The sequence below is a fragment of the Botrytis fragariae genome (genome assembly GCF_013461495.1).
Source record: "Botrytis fragariae strain BVB16 chromosome Unknown tig00000006, whole genome shotgun sequence".
In the NCBI taxonomy this organism is placed as follows: Eukaryota; Fungi; Ascomycota; class Leotiomycetes; order Helotiales; family Sclerotiniaceae; genus Botrytis; species Botrytis fragariae.
The window spans coordinates 1,222,320-1,243,405 of NW_023500988.1; the positions used below are offsets into that span (position 1 = coordinate 1,222,320).

Consider the following 21,086-nt stretch of genomic DNA (forward strand, 5'->3'; position numbering starts at 1 on the left):
CCGTAAGCACTTAGCACATGAGATGATATATGAAGTAGATGAGACCATATAATCTAAACATGACAACTAATATCAAGCTGACATCAACTGCAGGCATTTTCAATGAAACAAGGAGCAATATATAGTCGAAATATTACCTGAATCATATCAAACTAATATCAATTAATAATGATTTCAACTTTGAAAAACGACATAAAACAATCATAATTATTGTTTATCTATCAGTAACCCTATACTCAATAGTATTGATGAGTATTTATTCGGCTGTGTACATGATTATCGTTCGCTCAATTGATAATAAGCATTGCACAAACGTGCCCCTTGAAAAAAACCGAGGAATGAACAAAATTGGAACATGGTATTGGGAATACCAATTTAGAACATGACAAAAAAGAAACACCCAAATTGTTGGACTGACATCCAGATATCAACGGGCAATACATTTTGTAATTGACAGTTAAATCACATCCCAGATTTGAGGCGCTCTATTGATTGAAGAGCCTCGCGGTACTTGCTTCTGAACTCGTCTCTTTGCTTTTCCATTTCGTCGCGCTCTTCAATTCGTTGCGCTATTTCCTCGCGTAGCCCTTCTAGCACAGGCCTTAGCTGTTCAGCGAGGTCGTCTAGGTAGGGTTTGACGAGGTCAAGCAAAGTCACTCTATCGAAACGCTTAAGCATTCTTTCACCTAGATCTTCTACGCTCAAATCACTTCGGCGAGGAAAAGTTACTGGCTTCAAGTCTTTCAATTGTTCGGGTGGGGGAGACAGAGCCATTGGTGTGAAGTCTTCCTCATCACTGTCAAGTTCCTCAGGCCTAGGAAGATGAACCCACACACATGCACGTTGATACCCGTACACCTCATGCCACCATCTCTCTTCATATATACCATCATCTGCCACGCGAAGCCCATATCTTAGGATCGCAGGCGATGTAACCAAAGATATTGGCTGTCCCTGTGGCTCGATACCGCCACCGCTAGCGACCGTACGGTGTAATACCATTTCGCTATTGTGAGGATCATATGGCTGGCCCAAGAAGCTAGTGGAGTCAAGGAGCTTTATCATTGGTCTCCTACACCAAATTAGGTACGCGTGCTCAGCGGCCTTGATATACAAACCCTCAAGTCCCTGGAGTGCATCCGGGTTATTGTTCATAATATATTTCGCGGGACTCCGCATAAATTTTGTGGCTCCGGAGACTGCTGCGTTGCGCAACAGCTTATTTGTTTCTGATTTGACCATTGTTTCATCTGGAGTCTTATGTAGTGGATGGATCAGTCTTAAGGTGTCCCCACGCCAACGTTGGGCATGACCCAGATTCCCTATGCATGATTAATTTTATGTAATCAACAATTGAATCGAAAAAACCTACAACTGTTGCCCAACGACATGATATCATTGAGGATTTGTGATGTTTCTTCACCCAAGAAGAAGAAAGGATCGGAAAAGACAGTCGCATATAAATGATGGGTAAGCAGAGCGCCAAGAACATGTAGCAATGTTCTACGACGTCCCCGAAGACTGTTTGGAAATTCCTGCTTATCCGATCCATCCAGAAGGACTACTTTCGCTGCTTCTCCGAAAAATAATTCACGGTCGCGGTCCTGGATATCATCTAAATGAGAGAGCTCTTTTACTTCTCTCTTACTCCAGCTGAAAATATCCGCCCTCAACAATTCAAATCTATTGAAACTATCACTGTCCCACAAACTATCATCCCAGATGTTGCTAAATTGTCCCAATGCCTTTCTAGGAGAAGAAGATTGTACGCGAAATTTACGTAACTCCTCTGACAGTATGTCGCGTTCCCCTGCGAGTCTTATAATATCTTCCATGTTGTATTTAGCCATAGCGTCGTAATAATCCCTCTCTTTTGTCAATTTTTCAATTACTTCCTCCATTTTGAGTTTATGTTGATGATTTCCTTCAGTATTGTTATTGCGTTGATTATGATAGATGTGATTGTGTAATTCCTCAACTACCTTAAGCACTCTCTGTTAGGGAACTCATTCTGAACAACATAGGGGGGGAATCCCTTTGATTGTTCACGAAGCCACCAAGTGGGAACAGTCATTAAAGAGAAGTCTTTGTTTCATTTTTCAATCGTACTTGGATGAATTGACAACATTCCAATGGATAGTTCATCAGCCCGCCTCTGACGTTTTCAGTATAGTTTAGCATTGAAGCATGATTTATCTTTGAAATATTTGGAAAGGGGATTATCAAAGTATTCGAGCTACTGATATTTGGAACCCAGAATCACGGGCTAGAAATCGATTCAGTTTTCATGATATGGGAATTTGAGATAATGAGATACGACCCCAGGAAATTGCCAGAAAACCAATGTGCTATGAGGTTTTCAGAGCTGGCATAACTATACAGCTATTTCTATGGGAAGGATGTAGCGCCTTGTCCAATCCCAATCACCAACTTTGTGTGGACCATGCTGATGGCGGCTCGGACCGGAGGACACCGAATATGGCTTCTGGTACATCTCGGAGGAACTCCTGTGGAAGATGGTACCTGACACCTGACCATCGATCACCACCAAGCTTTTGGTAGACGCCAATAAATATTATTGGAAAGTTAAATCCCAAAGTAGCAATGCATCGATGACGTCCGGGCTATTCTTGGCCGAGTGGGAGCGTTTACTGGCGCGACTGGCAAACAAGATTGAAGAGTGCAAGAGTGGGATAGACAATCGGTACCTCGGGAGAGCGGGAAAGGGATCAAGTGGAAACCCTCGTGATGTGTAAACTTTTGGAAGACTTTTAGTTTCTTTGATTCCTTGTTTAGAATTTCGAAATGGAAAATAAAATTTCCGTTGCCATACCTCCTACGTGAAGACGGGGGAATGTCTGGAGCCGACTGATCTAGCAAAAGAATTAGACCGTCATCTGATCTTCTCGGGATCCGATCTGATAATTTTTGGAGAAATCATCCATTCGCGCGCATTATTATGCTGACTTACTGAACGATGGCGGACAGAATTGGAAGAAGAAAAAAATGAATGGAAAGAAAGAAAAGAATAAAGAAGGAAGTATGCAACCGAAAACAAAAGGCAAGTAAAATCAAGGGGGTAAGAAACTTTCTCCGACTCACGCATAAGGCAACAATAATCCTTGCACGGCTTATGAACTTTGTGGGGCAAACACGTTTCGTCTTGTTATTGTCGTTTCTAATTGATGGGATGGGAGTACAACCCATGTTGAAGTTTCCCCAGATTTTTATGGTTCACATTCCTGTCAGAATGACTTCCTAGCTGGAAAACTTGGCCACTCCGCCTTGGTGGAACATGAATAGATCTGGAACCGTCTTCCACAAACACAGGAGTTTGAGTTAAATGAAATCTTTTGGACCTAGTAGTCATGGATAATACTGTAATGTAGTAATACCCCTCAACGAGTGTCGAGGAGAGCGCCAGGTCAGAAGATGAACGCCGTTACATTGAAGCCACAAATCAGTCAGATGAAGGACTAGGTATGCTGCTCAGGGAGAAGTCAGATGAACAATCACCTTTCAAAGGATAAAATGCCGTAGTACCACACCTGCCTGACATACGGGATTGGGAACTGGACTGGATTGAGCGTTCTCCGGAGGCCATTCTTGAACCTGCTTCCCTGTCAATCCATCTCACAGACTAATGACGGTACCGCCCTCGGTGTGGAGACGCAAATATCCACTACGCACATTCGAGAGCGTCCTGTTCATTACCGCAAGTGTACTTCGGCTACGGAAATGTTGATCAAGTCGGCTAAATAGTGATCACTTGAAGCTCAGTTTATATATCTTCTGGAGAGATCTCCCATGAAAGAAGAAAGGATATCCTTCTACATTCTTTTGCATCCACTTCTTTCTGCACATTCTCAATCATGAAGTTTTTCTATTCCGTATTGGCCTTTGCGCCACAAGTCTTCGCTGCTCTTACTTACAAAGGAGTCGACTGGTCGTCCGTCACTGTTGAGGAGCAGAGTGGTTACACCTACAAAAATACCGCTGGCACTACACAAGCCCTCGAGACTATTCTGAAAGCTTCAGGTGTCAACACTGTGAGACAAAGAATATGGGTCAACCCTTCCAGTGGCCAATACAATTTGGCCTACAACTTGGCTCTTGCAAAACGTGCCAAGGCTGCTGGATTGAGCATCTACCTCGATTTACATTTCAGTGATACATGGGCCGATCCAAGTCATCAGGTAAACAAATCTGCTACTCATACCATTTCCTCGAGCATCAAGACTAACTTCTTCTCACCAGGCGATCCCTTCTGGCTGGCCTACCGATACCGTCGGAAACCTTGCATGGGAAGTTTATAATTATACTTTGGCAGTCTCGGATGCCTTTGCCAGTGCTGGCATTACTCCCTCAATAATCTCCATTGGAAATGAGATCCGCGCTGGACTTCTCTGGCCTATCGGCACCACATCTTCCTACTACAACATTGCCAGTCTCCTCCACTCCGCCTCCGCCGGTATCAAGGACTCAACTCTTACCACCATACCCAAGATCATGATCCACCTCGACAACGGCTACTCCTGGAGCGAACAACAATACTTCTACCAAACCGTTCTTGCAGCAGGTCCTCTCCTAACCACAGATTTCGACATGATGGGCGTATCCTACTATCCATTCTACAGCTCCGCCGCCACCCTCGCAAGTCTCAAGACCTCCTTAACAAACATGGCTTCCACATGGGGTAAACAACTCGTAGTCGCCGAAACCAACTGGCCATACGCATGTCCATCCCCTGCCTACACTTTCCCATCCGATGCAAAATCGATTCCATTTAGTGCTGCGGGCCAAACAACCTGGATCAAGGATGTTGCGGCAATAGTCGCGGGAGTTAGTGGTGGAGTGGGACTTTTCTATTGGGAACCTGCGTGGATCAATAATGCGGCTTTGGGAAGCAGTTGTTCTGATGCTATCCTTTTCGATTCCAAGGGAGTTGCTAGATCTAGTTTGTCGACTTTTGCTAGCATCTAGACTTTAAACCGTCGGATCTAAGATAATGGAGGGGAGAAAGAGGAAGGGGATACGGATATTTATTTGTTGTATATACTTGAACTTTATTATTTGTATATACAAAATTTACTTCGGCATTTGACTGGAATGTATACCGTCGTTTTGGATCATGAAACTTCACCATGCTTGGTGGAGCGCGCTCAATTAAATCAATGACCTGCATGATGCGAATGCTCCAAATGATCCAAATAGTTCAAATTCGACTTTCATCAAGAACGATCCAATTTGCGTACCCAGTAAATTGATAAGTGAAAACATACAAGTGACATTTCACGCAAACATACCTAGCAATCGACGGTGGAAAATTTCTATTCAAAGTATCTAATTGCTTCTGGGTTAAGACCGAATGAGACCATTAAAATCCAACATGCCTGAGCCAATCATTGACCGTCACTATCACAAAAGGATGCACATCCCTCAAACAGCCTCATAGTCTTATGTTTTCATTTTACCGTAAATACACAAACAATTCGCAATCATATATTCCAGGTATTCATACTCCAAACCTTCGCAAAAGACGTTAGATGAACCACGGTACAAGAAAGTATGTCTATCGTCTCTTTCATTTACCTGTATTCATTGATCATAACTCGTCATTCATCAATCATTTTTCATGGAGTTTCGAAAAACACATTGAGATCTGTTCGCCCAATAATTCAAATTCCATGTGTGGAGCTCCTATATCGTTGACCGAGGCCAAAGACTTCAATGCACTTTCTTGAGCAGTCTTCAATGGAGTTAGATATTCGCTCTCGACTCGCGACATCATTCCGGGAGGAATGATATTTGTATATTGCTCTCCTGTGACGAAAAATAGAAAATTGAGTGCGGCCATGTGGACTGGGAATGACTCTATCAATTCATCACTCAATTCTTCATCAGATTTGTCGACAAGCGACGAAAGATTTGGGAAGATCTGGGATTGTGTCTCCAAAAGTGCAGAGGTGGTAGAGAAAAGTGTTTGCGTCTTCCTCTCGTGAGCTGTAATTAACTCTTCCTTGAGCCACGTAATTGCAGATGCCTTGAGTGCTGTTGCGCCAATTTCATCCGAAGATCCCTTCAGTGTCTTCGAGATGAAAGTCAACCTCATGGCATCCACAGGATGGGCATGTAGGATGGCAGAGGTTAGTTTGTGAGTACAATAACGGAGGCCAGGAGAAGGGTTTGTGGCAGACCATAATGATAAAGCCCTTAGATGTGCCATATAGTCATTGTCTTTGAACTCCCCAGATACAAATTTATTAGAATGTTCTAACCATAACCCAATTGCAACTACTGCATCAACAATGGCAACAGATGAGGCAGCCGCAGACTCAAAAAATCGGGCAACCAATTTGGCATGATCAGGGAATATAGACATGACTGGTTCTGGTGTCTTTGACTTGAACATGACGGATGAGAATATGAGAGAAGTAAGAAGGAATAGGCAGCCAACAGGGGAAAGTGGGATATCCTCAGGCGAGTCCGGTAGATCATCTTCGGGATTTGGAGCATGTGCAATGGGTTCTTTTGAATGGATAGTATCGAACAAAAGATCGTAATTGGCCAATTCGAGATCGCGAGAAAGAGACTAGATGAATTAGAAATGAAACATCAACCACACAGTTTAAGCACTTACCACAAGCTGACCAGCAACCGTTTCTCGAGTTTGATACTCGGGCGTGGTTTGGAATGCCTCTGCCAAGCTCGTTCTACCTGCTACAACTCTTTTTGGATCAAAGGATTCCTGTAATCTCCCAGCCCATTCTAGAGGATAAACATCGATGTACATTTCCAACATATGCGTTACGAGTCCTTGCAGAAGCTTCTTTTGTATGGCAGATTCGTACGTATCTTCTTCTTGTGCTTCTGGGTCGGGTGCCGGAGGCAAATTTGATTCTATCTCTGGGCGCATAACGCTTGCGATACTAAGACTAGACTTTCGTCCCGGTAATGTAGGTCGCTTCTTGCCAGAGACTATGTGCGCAAACTTGCCAATCGCCATGACAGCTCGGTGTGAAGGATGGAACGCTTGCACAATGGCATGAATGGTAGTTGCTAAAAAGCGTGAAGGATGTTTGGTTTTGATTCGAGGGTGAATGATGGAAAGAAGGCTAAGTATGAAACAGAATCGATCGAGGTCGTTCGATATCGCTGTTTTGTTCTGATCTTCTACTCCAGCTTCTTCCCCATGCCAGTCATCTTCAATTCCATCTAGGTCTAGCCTTTTCAATTCCGCCAGGACCGATATTATAACTTCGCGAGGATTGGCAAGCCGTGCAATCGTGATTAAGCAAGATTCTGAGCCCGGAACATCAAGTAACGTAGGCACAAGATCCCAGCCTATAATATCTGCGAGTCCCTTATTTTGCAAAAGGTCTTCGAGAAGTGTCAAGAGTTCCACACGCAGCTCTGGTGAGGGTTGATCTTCGATAAATATTTTATCTATTAATTCCACATACATAGGCGGGTCACCATTGGGAGGAGCCAGCCTCACAATGTCGACTATAGGATTCTTGGCTACCTCCATTTTGATGGTGCTTTGATGCGAGGTAATTGTGTGGAGAAGGTGGGAGACGAAGATGAAGATGGGCTTCGGGCTGGAGGAGGGGATGAAAGCTGTATCTCGGCACTATCTTTGGTAGATGGCAGAATATTAGGCATTATGGCGGTCAGTACATCACGTGGTAACAGTTCAAATAGCCGTGCTTCTAAAAATGAGCAAAGTCCTCGTTTGCCTCTGCTTTATAATTCATAGCTGTACCAGAAATAGAGAATGGAATAGCAGCATAAGCTTACGAAAATATGCCTTGAAGGCAATTTTCCATGGTTCACATGGGCTAATTTAATCAACGATTGGCAGAGACTGAAACATGTTGTTGTTACCCCTGAAAAAACCACTCATTTTCATCCAATACCTATCATGTATGCGTTTACAGCCGCCCGCTGATGCAACCTTCCGCTTCTGCATACCTAGTAGCAAGTGCTGCATATGGGATTATCTGCTGCACTGATTTCTGGTCATTCTTATGTAGTAAATTGCCCACATTCAGAATTGTTTTATTTCTTCCTTCATTATGACTATCACACATGGCCGCCTTTGGCTGGTCCGCTGGAGATCTTGCTGCCGCAATTGGAGTGCTTTGGACAGTATGTGAATCACTAAGAAGTGCTGGTGGTGCCTCGGATAGCTATCAGAGCAGCCTTGATTTTCTTCAGGGCTTGCATGGTACATTGAAACGCCTGCGTGATTTCAATGCCGTTACTCTTACTCCTGATGATCTCACGTTCATCAAGTCTCAACTCAATCTCGTTCAAAAGCCGGTGGACAAGTTCACACAGAAGATAATCTCACGATATGGATCTGATCTTGGGAAACAACCAACTGGGAGAGCGGTTCGGAGATTGATCATTGGGACCGGAAAGAAGATAGCATGGGCGCTCCTCAAGGAGGCGGATACGTTGAAGGACGAGATTTCGTTACCTCTACTATCAATTCAGTTATGTGAGCTACATCAAATTCGGTAAGTAGCTGGCTAGTGAGGCATTCATTCAAATCTCAGCATCTCAAGTGCTCTTTTAACATGAAAGATCTTAATCTGCCTTAGTTTAATTGCTTGCGAACTCCGAGATCAGCTACCCACTGAAATCGCAAATCTCATTCATTCAAACATCAGCAACACTCTTCCCAGTCTTCTCGAACAACACATCGGCCCCCTTCGATCTTTTACTGCAGCACAAAGTAAAGTACAAGATGATCGTGAAATGGCGATCAATACAAAGCTTGCAAATATCCCTCGTAATCTGACGAGACTACAAAAAGAACTTGACGATAAAGTTCAAAAAACAATTGAGGATGCGTTACATCCCCTGGGAGAAGGACTTTGTGGCATCTCAGAATCATCCAAAGTTACAAAAGATTTCCTGGGTCAAAAAATAGACCAATTGCCCACACGCATTTTCAAAGATATCAATGCGCTGACGCGCGCAACGGAGGCACAATATTCTGCGACCTTGCAATCTGTGCAAAGAGTAGAGAAGGTCTTACAAGATAACACATCTGACATCAAGGCTTTAAAGTCATCTCTAATTGGCAATGCTTTATCACCAGACGAGGAAAGGGAAGAGCGGATGTTGGCGACAAATGGCTCCAATCCACAACAGACTTTATTAGAAGTTCAAATGCATTTTAAACAGGTGTCAGTGGATTCAATCACTCCGTATTAGTCTTTGATCTGACAACAGATGCAGTACCTTGTTATTGGCACGACTTGTACGTGAGCTCTTGGGGCAGTTTTGGTAGGTATATATTGCCGCTCAAGCAAGGTTGACGCTAATCAAATCATGATCCACCACAGGCCATTTATTGCACCCATTCTTCTTCATCTCCAAATCTTGAAGGTCCACATTGTCCATGCCCCTAGCTTTCTCTTAAGTGAAAACATAATGTTTATTGATGTATTCAATCGACCAAGAAGTTTGCCGTATGGTATTTACAGAAACTGGGAAGTGAGTTGGTGTGATCCCATTGTATGCCGCCCTGGTGCTAATGATGGTAGACTTTCACTCGCTTCCTACATATAAATTTTGAAGGGATACCTGGCAGTCGCCAGATCATGGAGGACAACTTTTGGTTGACCGACAATAAAGGAAGGACGATTGATCAAACCACTTGGGACAGCTTAGTCAAACCCAAAGCCCAAATATCAATGGCTGTGATACTAGATAGCATGGCGATTGGAGATCATTGTCCGAGGTGTAGCACTGCAATTCGAATTCCGGGAAACACAGAAGAACTGTCTGTAAAATGGTAAGAAGTCTGGTTAGATGAACTCTCTGTGACTAGCTAATCAAAGCGAATAGTGCAGGCCATGACTGTGGACTAGAGATAAATATCGTCACAGCCCTTGAAACCTTGACAACACAAACCAGCAAGAGGTTAGCACAACGCCCGAAGTATCCAGTGTCATATGAGATTTCGCGCTCTGTTACCTACTTCGAAATTAAGAACACAAGAGATGAAGCCCGTGAGACCTATAAGGAATTAGATACGGATCCGGAAGAAACACTCATCGAGGAGTCAAACATCAACAAATATAAGAACATCCATGCCGAATATGCTCATCTCGCGCGTGCGGAGCAGCGAAAAGCACCTGACAAGGTAGTATGGGATATTGTAAAACAAGAAGATAATCGGAAAACGGAAGCTTTTGAGCTTCAGAAGTATTTTCGCCGTGTGCTTTTTGTTAGGCAGCCTACTCCGAAATGCCAGATCTGTTCGTTTTCAAGATTCACGTACTATGATGATATAAGTCGTCATATGGTCATCGAACACACACATATCTACGTTTGTATATTTCATTTCGCAGGATGTGCTGCTAAATTCGCAAATAAAGTACAGTGGAAATGCCACGTCGCATGTAAGCATCTGAACTGGGTTTGCGGAGAGAGCGCATGTCTCAGCAAGCAAGATTCGCCAATGAATCATTATTGGAAACAAAACTACCGTATAATGAGGAAGTCCCAGATGGAACTATTCTATCGAGCTCTACGTGATAGAGCTAAAAAGGCATTGGAGGTTTTAGGACGTCATGAAAAGGTTCCGTCGGTAAAATTGGGATGTCCGATGCGGGACTGTGAATTTGAGTTCGAGGGAAAGAATTGTTGGGATGAGAGGATGGAACATATTGCGAAGCATATTAAAGATAATGCTATATATGTAGAAGAATATCCGTGCGGTGACTTGGATGTTGTTCATTCGGATGATCAGATGTTTGTGGAATGGGCCTTGAATGAAAATATATTGGGTCGAACGGTAAGAGGCAAATTTTGGTTGCAGGATACGGATTGATGGGTTGAAATATCTTGGAATACGTAGGTCGAACTTGGTTTATATAGAATAGAGAAATCGAAGTAGACTCCCCCTGCAGACTGATCAAATCCGAAATTTCCTCATATCACAAGGGGTGATCAACGTGAGATCAGACCGTTCTATCTACCAGGATGATACTTCCTGTTTGTACCTTACAGAAGTTTCTACCAATGACTCTTCACTCTTCTACTTTTCTACCATTCCTTTAACAACCCCTTCCCGCCCTTCAACAATTGTTGCATGCTTAGGAAAACTTGGAAGCGTATGTGCCTACCATGATTTAATAATCCCCCCTAATCCTCATCACAATTATTGATCAAAGTTATGCTCCCTAGCAGGTACGTATCCCTTGCCCCCATAGTATCACAAGTTGGAATCTCAACCATCTTGCTCCGAATTATCCGGACCTCTATCTCTCTTTATTCCAAAAGCATATCTCGAACCTTCACCAGGACTTTTGTCCTTTTCCCACTCGCTCTGCAATAGAGATTTCATTGCTCTTTCTTTATCCACTGATTTATTTTTCTGCACAATCGCTTCATCTCTCGACTATCACTTTCTCTCTCTCCATTTTCGCTCTCTCAATCTGGTTATTTGCCTGTAGAATTTTCTCGTCCAGTCTGTCTTTGTCGGCTTTTAGTTGTCCAATTTCCATTTTCATCTCGCCATGTTTCTTTTGAAGTTTATTGATGGTGGCTTGGGCTTCTTTGAGATCAATAGTAGCAGCGCTCTTGGTTTGGGTGCCAGAGAGCTTTTCTTGAAGGGCTGCATTTTCGGATTTCATGTCATCTAGTTCTTTCTTGGATGTCTCGAGTTGGGTTCCTTGAGCGGCGTGGGCTTTCCTGGTCTTTGCGAGCTCTCCTTTCAAATTTGCAATCTTAACATTCAAGTCTCCAATCTTGACACCAAGGGCATCCGTGGCGGCTTGTGATTTGATGGAATTGGACATCTTCTGTGCTTCGAGTCGTTCACACAATTGTGTGAGCCTTGCCTTTTCTGACTGGGTATTTTCGAGTTGCTTTGATAAACTTTCCTTTTCAATTCTCAGGGATTCGAAATTAGATTCGAGCTCCTTGATCTTTGATAATGCTTTTTCTACGTCCTGTCTCAGAATTTTGCGGCATGACTCGAGCTTCGGCAGAAGTCATATCATAGGACATTCGATCACGCAAAGGTTTGCAGGGAGTGACATATAGTGCTTTATCCGGTTTGCTTGCTTGAACTGGCAAATTTCCTTTTGAACCAGTGTTAGAAGTTGTAGTAAACATAGTTGCCTTGGGAAAGTCCTCATTTTCTATCTTATCGGCTGCAGCTAGCATTTTCGTCGTCGATATGTTGGATGTTGGCTTCATGGACGAGGGGGGAAAGCCGAAAAACGCTATTAGTGTTTTTGCTCTTGATATCTTCGGAAAGTATGATTCCGTTAAAAGGAGACTTTCGAATACTATCTCGTTATCACTTGATGTGGAAGACACTGTTTTCTGAGGACATCCACAGTTTGCTATATCTGCAGATTCATCATTTGAACCTTGATCTCCTGATGATATAATGTTAGTAAAGACAAAGTTAATAAATAACAGTACATATGGGTAGGAACGTACTTCGTGCTACATGCTCCGAGCGCTTGTGGCTACATGTAATATCTCGGTGTCAGATGATATGCGATTCCAGATTAATATTGTGAACTCGGGAGAAAGTACCAGCTTCGCTGTCTTCCCAAGATATACGTAATTCTCCATTGTTGCGACCATGTGAGATTTGAATCATGCGGGGCATGTGTTTGAGGCACTTCCTGATTTCAGATGTCAAAGCCGAACCTCCTCTCTCTTCATCTGCAATAGAAATTCCTGTGGTTTTCTTACTTCTATCAAGCTCCTGTAGTGTGCGATTGTGAAGGTAGTCGATGATGTGTTCACACGTGAACTCTTCGACTGACGTCACAATTTGAACTGCATACCTGTGATAGAGTGAATTCCATGCCCTTATCCCTATGGATTTGTTCAAAACTCATGTATCTTTTATGGAGAAGTAGCCTTGATTTATCTGGTTGCATGTCAAGACATATATTTAGATCGATATCATCTCCGTCTTTGAACACTACTTCAAAGTTTATTCTGTTGTATAGAGACAAAGTGGCACGTAATATCCACAAAAAGCTCTGGCAGTATGGCGTGTCTAGAATTTTGACAGTATTGGAATCGCCAAATTTCTCCCTCCGGTGTTCTAAGAGCGTCTTTACGCTAGTATATTTCCTCGAAGGCTTCCATAATTCTTCAGATAGAGGAACGGGGTTTTTCTTCAATATCGACTGGATTCTCTATGAAGCAATAATTAGTTAAACGCCTCAAAACTAATCAGTAGAATCTTGAATACCTTGTCAGACCCTAATTTAACATGCTAAGATTTTGTCCCTTGAGGATTCTTTTCTTGGAGCCGGTTCCAAAGAGACTTGGCTACAGATCCGGAAATTCTCGTCGAAGCTCCATTTATATTCAACCAATTCTGCTATGTATTCTGAAACAAGTGGAAGTATGTGCCGATATTATTGCCACTGCATTTCACGGCCTAACCCCATACTTCCATCAGCCAGTCTGGCAGTTGACTGAAATCCCAATTTTTATCTCTATCTAGTCGGCCCCGATAGAAATCGTACCCGTACTTGTATAAGTGTGGTGATGGTGCCCTGCCCCAAAAGACCCCTTTCAGGTAGATTTTGCCTTTCAACTCTTCCTTCAGCATGACAGCACCATACTTTATCTAAATAATTTCCTTAGGCCCAGAGCAGTTGAACTAAAGGTAGATATTCAATCATTTCTTTGCTTGTGCCTCAGTCAGCGGACTTCCAGAACTACTCTAGACAGTGCCTATTTTGACAAAGACATCCTGCGAAGAATTCGGAAGTCTGAATTGAGTTTCATTTCTGTCCCGTGGCGATTCCTTGTTTCCATCCTTCGCGTCGGCCTTGGTTACTGTACAACTTACTGCTGTTCTGTCGTTTATTTTCCATTTAAAACGCCAATAATATCCTGAAGCAGCAATTCTTATTTGATAGCTAGCAGCACGAAGCATCACTATTGCGGCAATTTTCAACCCTTCGCCATACTCTCCTGATAGATCGTCTTTCAAGTCTTTGTCCGTCCAGCCCATTTTTAGAGCTTTTCGAGATAGTTGGCTCTTATAATTGCAGAGTTCCAAACATCCTTTACTTTTATCAAAATGCAAAAAACCAAGAATCTTCCTTGTTTCAGGATGATGAACTGTGATCTTACGCTCATTTGCGGATATTTCATGAACATAGATTAAATTTTCCATAGAGACCGAAAAGGTTTGTATTATCGCGTCTGCCCTGTAATTATATCTTTCGTAAGCTGAGAAGATAGATTTGGATAGATCTGAGCTTCTATGAATAGAGCACTCACTAATTCAGAAGCAATTCACGAAACGCATCTTTCGTCTTCCAGTCCTTAGCATATTCAATACCTATGCTTGGAGTTTCATTATGGACTTTTGCTGTCCAGATATCGCTCCGTTCACCGAGAATCGCAGCAGCTTCGTCGACCTCATCTTGCTCTGCCATTGCTGCAGCAGGTACGGTCGCTCTTTTCTGGATAATTGGACGTAATGTTGATTCGATTTCAGATCGTTAAACAAAACGATCGAGTCGCATTCGCAAGATAATGATTTTTCAAATGACAAGAGACTTAGACCCTCAGCGAAAAACAGATTTGCAGAACTTCCAGAAATTGAAATTGGAACGTCGATAAAGGTTGAACGAAATTGAAAACAAACACACGAAGAACATGGAACCGAGTGGAGAGAAGAAGTTGTTGAGATCAAACATGATAGCGAGGTAAGCATTTTTTTCATCTGGAAAAAGAGGGGTAAGAACTTCCATGACGCTTGATAATTCATTGTCGATAGCAATTTCAAATTAAAAGATGAGAAGAGTTGTTTTTTATGCAGATGAATCTGGATGATTGATGTATGTGAGGTTTATTGGAGTGAGTGAACACTTTCCCGTGCCAGATGAGGAATGGTGATGAGGACTTCATAGAGGAAACGCTTTTCCTTTCTATCAAGATTCATGAGACTTGGGGAGACGAGAAAGAAGGAAAAAATGTGATTTGTTATGATATGATCCAAGTGAAGTGAAAACTTTACCAGATTAAATTTTCACATATTACTGAGCTCTTTCCTCTCTCGTCTCAAAATGAAGAAAAATAGCAGGAACAACCATCACTCTAGGAGACACTCAGATGAAACAAACCAAATCTTGACATCTTGCTTACAACAAAAAAACTTGATGATAATTTGAGTATTCTATTTTCAAACACCATGCCCAAAACGAATCTTCGATAATCTACAACACCAACCAAGTCAATGCTCCCAAGATCGAGAAACTCAAGGCTGATTGTCCCACTAGCATTCCAACCGCCGCATTCTGAGTAGCAGACGCACTGACACTTTCACTTGTGCTTGTAGAACCTCCAGAACCAGTTGTCGTCGCACTGGAAGAATTTTGAGTGGTAGATGCTGAAGCCTGGCTATGAAGCAAGCCTTGTACATAATTGAGGGCATCAATTTGCTCTCCCACACCGGTAGAACTATTCTTGGCATTACCACTCCAATCTAAACCACATCCATTATCTCCACAAGTCTTTACAGCAGCCTGGGCGGAGCTAGTCAGCTGCTTGGTAATGAGATCGCTGGTGTATGGAGCGACGGCGATGGTGTCGACGAGCCACTTGCCTAGTACACCTTTGAAGGCTCGTTGGTCTGTGTTGCATAAATTTTTGGATTCGCAGGCAGCTTCGGTGGCGATTCCGGATGGGAAGAATACGGAGATGGTTCTGGTTAAGAGACCGTCAAGAACTGTTTTCCATTGGGTATCTCCGTTGGTATAATTGTACATATATGCAGCGCCTGCAATGAATGTACCTGCATTTTCTGAGAATTGCACTTTGTTGACCGCAGAACAGTTTTTCGAAACATCGGCACCGTCAAAGACGTTAAAGTCCTCATCAATAAAACCAACCGCTTTAGTCCAATTCCATGCTTTGCTTGCCCAGTCCGAATAAGTGTCGTTATTTTTGGATACAGCAAGACGAGCTGCGAGCTGGAAAAAGTTTCCATTTGTTATTGTGTTCTTGTAGCTATAGCCGGCATTGAAAGTAAAGATTTGCCAGCGAAGACCTCCATTGCAGGTTTTCTCATCCCATCGAAGTACTTGTTCATCGAAAGTTGTCTGAGCAAGGTCAACCCAAGAAACATTCTGATCTTCTACTAGTCGTGTCTCTACTGCGGACATGGCTGCAAGAGCCCAAATGGATTGATCGTCACTACCCATGGAAGCCGTTTGATTTGGCGGCATGAAATCGTCATTGGGACCTCGTTGAGAGGCCAATCCTTGGGTGACAAGTTTGTTGTACTGATAATCGCCAGTCAAACGCCAGTATTGAATCAAAGTGTCGAACATGGCACCGGATTCCCACCAGTAATAAGATGCGCTCAAAACGCCAATTGGATTTCCTGGGGTTTGAGACTGGTTGTAAAGACCGACTAAGTCTTTTGCGATTGTGCCCGCTGCTGATTTGATGGAATCTATATTTAAGGATCTAATCAGCTTCATTCTACAAGATTTCCTTCATCCATCATGACTTACCAGTGCTGGTGACATCAAGATCAATGCCTTGAACCTGGATTATAGAAAATGCCGCAAGGGCAACGAGTGACTTAACTGAAACCATATCTGAAAAAACGCAAAGAAAAAGACAAAGTAAAATGAAGCAATCATGAGAATAAAATATCTATAACAGCGACAACGAATATATAAGTGAAAAATGCCCGAGTCCCAGGGACCAGGGGTCATAAATTTGACGTACAATTACATAGCCTAGAAGTAAGATCTGACAGCGCTTATAGTACGATGAAATTAATTGTTACGAGATTAAAGCCTAATGAGTTTAAGCTTAAGAAAAGATCCGCAGCTACCTAGGATAGTCATTGGACTCGGACTCCAAGCGATGCCTTCTGGTAAGCGAGTGCGGCTTGGTATAGGAGTCGAGATGGGTTGTTCAGAATAGCGTTCCGAGGCTATCATTTCGTGATTTGAAACTCTTGTGTATGCTTGGATCATTTCAAATCGAGTAGTATTGTGTAAAAAAAGTTTGGGGAGAGAAATAAGAACCTAAACTTGTCGGTACTAATGAAACGCAGAACGTAAAATTCGATGATAAGCTTGGCACCAACAAGAGCGTGTATTCACGTGACTTTACACACCTCCAGGCAGTACTAAGGTGAGGGAATACGAGGACCCAAACGGGTTAGCAGCGCCTTAATAAGTCTTGTGTGGAAGATTATTCAGGGCCTTGCAGATCTAAAGATGGATTTTTTCGTGAGCTATAATAGCGTCAATGATGATTGTGCCTCTCTTGGCTTTAGAAATTCTCGTGGAAGAAATCAATGGATTTGAACAGTTCAGCTGTAGAGAAATCTTATTGGAGTTCCTGATTTTCGAATCTGAAGAGTTTTGACATAAAATTATGATATAGGGAGTTTTGGCTGGAGAACGCTTGAAACATGTTGTTGACAAGCGCGCGAATCCTCCCAAGCATTTTGGGATTGAATAACCTTAGACGGAGATCACGAGGAATTTCAAGTCTTAAACGTGAGTTTATAATCATCCATCCTTCTGACATCAAGAGAAGCAGTAGATTTCATCTTTTTCAGTATACTTATGATCTTTATACTCATTGTTTGTCACATCTATCCATACATCATGTGATCGGTGCAAACAGTATAGAGTTTGCAAGTGTCAAAAATGATACAGAGGGCTGACAGAAACGATGTTGTATTCCAACAAGATCGACGATTCAAATTGCACGTGAAGTCGCGTTTTCCTGACCCCGCACTTCATCGCGCGTTTGTTCGTTTCACAAGCTCAATTTTGTCTCACACATCCAGGAGAATACTGACAAAATCAGAATGAATTGCGTGGATGAAAGTAACAGCTGGCAAATATCGCTCGGTGTGAAAGTATGTTGCCGTCGACTGAGTGTCAATCCTGACGCCTTTGCTCGGACTTCTGCTGCGAATGGCCCTCAAGAGAGGCAGATTGCCGTCGTGGGATATAATTATGCTCGATTGAGATATCTCTGCTTTGAAATCTACTTTTGACGGAAATTTACTTCTGTTTAAATTCACGATTTGTTTGCCTTTACAGCTTGGCATGATGACAAGTAATGACTTGACAGGCTACTCTCCCTATTGATTGGGGTGTAATGTTTGCAAGAAGCCGTGGACAAGAGTGTGGAGATCTAGGTTGATTGACATTCTCAACTCTCCGGCTGGCTATTGCGGTTGATCCCTCAGCAAGCCTGATGTTATATTCAGGTAGCTTTTCACTCCTACCCAAGATATGAAAACTTTTGGATCCGACGGAGTGCATGCTGTCAATACAACATGAATTGGATTGAGTTTCTATTCATTGAGATCTGAAACATTACACGGATACCAACATCTGCCGAAGCTAATTCAGACCGTCACACGGATGGATGCGCCTACCGAGACATAGTGGTTGTGGAGCACCAAAGTTGTTATCAAATTGGTGAATTTAAACGCGTCCAGTGCCGCGTTATTCATTCATTCCTCTCTTATTACTGGTACCAAGATATGGTACACTGCATTTGCCTAAGTTAATTTTGTTTGATTCAGTTCCCCGATTGGATTGGAGACATTTTTCCTGAACATTTTATGGAGACGCCAACATCTCTCACCACCCAGGACCGTGACACAAGACTACAGTTGTGTTACCGCATGTTTTTTGAGCCGGGTCTAAGCAATCATCTCGATTACTTGTTGTACCAATGTATCATGGCATATTAGGAGATAGAGGATGCTCATGGTGCAGAGAATTTAATTTTTAGATATAAGTACCACCATTTTTTCATCATTCAGATCAAGCATCTTTTCATTCCTTATCATTAATTTGCCGTCTTGGCCTTTCTCATTGTTACATTCCTTTTTACGATGTGGGTCAACCATCATTCAAATGCCTGTTGGTGAGGCTACCTTTATTACAGTGTTCTCGTCAGACACAGTCTTATGCCTCTAATTTTGATTCTTTTCCTCGCGGCTTTCTACTGTTTTAGGACGGATTTCCCCCCACCGGTCCTCTGCTTGATGTGTTTAACGAGTTTTCTATTAAAGCGGTAAGCCTTTGCAATCACGTTCTACTGTGCAGCTGCTAATTGTTCACTTCACTAGCCCATCTGGTTTATTCATCTGCCAGACCTTTTTTACCCCAGAGGTACATTTCATACCTCTAGAAGCTTCCAAATCGATGAAAAATGGTAGTGAAAGAGAGTGTGTGCTATTTTTACGATACATGGCTTCCATACTTTCCTGAGGTCTTACATTCAGAACTGTCGCTCAATGTAGGAAGTGAGGAATCTTTCACCCCGTTCCCTCACATGTATACTGTATACTGATAAGGGTTAGTTATCTTCTCGACATCTGGACCCCTCTTCTGTTCATATCTTACGCCATCTTTCTCATTGCCAAATTTTACTTACCCAGTACGCTCAATCCACTGGCAACTTTCACTTGTATCTCATGGTACAACAGCCTTTTCCGGTCCCATCACATGGTTTAAAAAGCATTCACAGTTGCTTTTACGGGCGTGAGTTCCACTCTTCATATTATGTTGTAACTATGTTCTAATCAGCCAAACAGATCAGCGCAGACTTTAGCTTCTGTTTTTCTAATTCTGCTGTCTTACTTCTCAGCACCAAGGCGAAGAATCTGTCTCGTCTCTAGAAAGCTTGCAAAGAGTGTGTGCATTCCTCGAAATTTGCAACTCCACAACTTGCCTCTATTTTTTTCAATCAGTAGAAGTAAAATAAAACCCTTCAATTGTTTGAACAACGCTATCTGGGTTATATCAACCAGAAGTGTCTCGAACTCTACGAGTACTACCAACTCTAATAGCACTACCAGCTCTAAGAGTAATCCAACCTATCCAAGTATCCCAACATTCCGCAGCCTAATCTTCTGGCGTCTATCAGAGAGTATCAAAAAGGATACTGGAGTGACCCAAAAAATCTTTATTTGAATCAAGGAGGCCTTAGCCATTCTTGTGTTGTTGGATGGGAAAAGAAACGTAGGAAGATTTTGCCTATAAGGTGGTGTTGAGATGTTAATCAAATACATACCATCACGCGAACTTGAGAGAAAAACTAGAACTCTATTAGTCGAGTTTTATTCGAAAGATGAGGAAGGGTATAAAAGATGAGAGTATGTTCTACCGAAAGCGGCGATACAAAACACAGTCGCGAGGGCCATGGTTTTACGCACGACAGAAGATAGTCCATACGGAATGAACAGCGAGCTTGGAATATTCCCTCAAAAAGGAGACAGCAGAAACACCAAAGATCAACAATCCATCGGAATTCCTCAAAGGAAGCTTGATTCCCAGGGAGAGGATTATCTTCACCAATTAGCATCTATCACATCCGAGTCCAGGAAAAGTCTATGAAGATCGTAGATATAACCACCGGCCGTCGTGCACTAAGTCCATCTTCATACGTGCGGGTCTCCGCAGCACACGTTCGAGTGTTTCTCTTCTCCGCTTTGTATCAATCATTCCCATGATCCATCGGCTCTCTTTCTAAACTCGCTATCAATCATGCCTTCCCCTGAAACTAGGAATCCTAATCCAATTCCAACACCGGAAATCTATCAGCGGGCGACAAGTAAATATCCTATCCTACACTCACCAAGAACATCTATCCCAGAACCCCAATATAAATATCTGGAACCCCCCGTTCGAATTCCCGGACTGAAATGGTCCGACTATTCTGGATTCCCATGCGGGGAGTCGGCTAGTCTATAGAGGGTTCACTTCGGGTTATTTATAAAGACTCGAGTTTGAATTCCCGGACTGAAACGAACCGACTATTCTGGATTCCCACGCGGGGAATTAGTTGTTCTTCAGGGGGATTATACTGGGTTCTTTGTATCAGCCTTTATTATACGTATACTTGTGCTGGAACTTACACATGGACTTATAACGGACCTGAGCTTGGAATGGATCTGGAATTGGACCTGGACCTGGACCTGGACTTGGAATTGGATTTACAATAGACTTTGAAACAAAATCGGAATCAGACTCAGACTCGAGCCAATTCTCCCAAGTCCTCTAATCCATCTATCC

At 42.7% G+C, this 21,086-nt stretch overlaps 7 protein-coding genes across 7 annotated transcripts; 2 read left to right on the forward strand and 5 right to left on the reverse strand.

The window, feature by feature from the left end:
- Window positions 1–462: 462 nt before the first annotated feature.
- On the reverse strand, window positions 463–1,901 carry Bfra_001555 (uncharacterized protein; the record flags this gene model as incomplete). The annotated part of the gene is made up of 2 exons (XM_037331984.1): window positions 463–1,322; window positions 1,373–1,901. The coding sequence occupies 2 exons, from the start codon at window positions 1,899–1,901 to the stop codon at window positions 463–465; spliced, it is 1,389 nt and encodes a 462-aa protein (XP_037196138.1).
- Window positions 1,902–3,245: 1,344 nt separating this feature from the next.
- On the reverse strand, window positions 3,246–3,711 carry Bfra_001556 (uncharacterized protein; the record flags this gene model as incomplete). The annotated part of the gene is made up of 3 exons (XM_037331985.1): window positions 3,246–3,350; window positions 3,562–3,620; window positions 3,642–3,711. The coding sequence occupies 3 exons, from the start codon at window positions 3,709–3,711 to the stop codon at window positions 3,246–3,248; spliced, it is 234 nt and encodes a 77-aa protein (XP_037196139.1).
- Window positions 3,712–3,872: 161 nt separating this feature from the next.
- On the forward strand, window positions 3,873–4,983 carry Bfra_001557 (putative arabinogalactan endo beta-galactosidase protein; the record flags this gene model as incomplete). Its single annotated transcript, XM_037331986.1, has 2 exons — window positions 3,873–4,196; window positions 4,258–4,983. The coding sequence occupies 2 exons, from the start codon at window positions 3,873–3,875 to the stop codon at window positions 4,981–4,983; spliced, it is 1,050 nt and encodes a 349-aa protein (XP_037196140.1).
- Window positions 4,984–5,626: 643 nt separating this feature from the next.
- Window positions 5,627–7,531, reverse strand: Bfra_001558 (putative yap-binding protein; the record flags this gene model as incomplete). Its single annotated transcript, XM_037331987.1, has 2 exons — window positions 5,627–6,592; window positions 6,641–7,531. The coding sequence occupies 2 exons, from the start codon at window positions 7,529–7,531 to the stop codon at window positions 5,627–5,629; spliced, it is 1,857 nt and encodes a 618-aa protein (XP_037196141.1).
- Window positions 7,532–8,091: 560 nt separating this feature from the next.
- Window positions 8,092–10,852, forward strand: Bfra_001559 (putative c2h2 finger domain protein; the record flags this gene model as incomplete). The annotated part of the gene is made up of 6 exons (XM_037331988.1): window positions 8,092–8,525; window positions 8,610–9,200; window positions 9,253–9,300; window positions 9,360–9,510; window positions 9,561–9,811; window positions 9,865–10,852. The coding sequence occupies 6 exons, from the start codon at window positions 8,092–8,094 to the stop codon at window positions 10,850–10,852; spliced, it is 2,463 nt and encodes an 820-aa protein (XP_037196142.1).
- A 2,874-nt stretch (window positions 10,853–13,726) lies between these two features.
- Window positions 13,727–14,450, reverse strand: Bfra_001561 (uncharacterized protein; the record flags this gene model as incomplete). The annotated part of the gene is made up of 2 exons (XM_037331989.1): window positions 13,727–14,241; window positions 14,312–14,450. 2 exons carry the CDS (start codon window positions 14,448–14,450, stop codon window positions 13,727–13,729), a joined length of 654 nt encoding a protein of 217 aa, XP_037196143.1.
- A 783-nt stretch (window positions 14,451–15,233) lies between these two features.
- On the reverse strand, window positions 15,234–16,620 carry Bfra_001562 (putative mannan endo alpha-mannosidase dcw1 protein; the record flags this gene model as incomplete). The annotated part of the gene is made up of 2 exons (XM_037331990.1): window positions 15,234–16,474; window positions 16,536–16,620. The coding sequence occupies 2 exons, from the start codon at window positions 16,618–16,620 to the stop codon at window positions 15,234–15,236; spliced, it is 1,326 nt and encodes a 441-aa protein (XP_037196144.1).
- Between the last annotated feature and the right edge of the window lie 4,466 nt (window positions 16,621–21,086).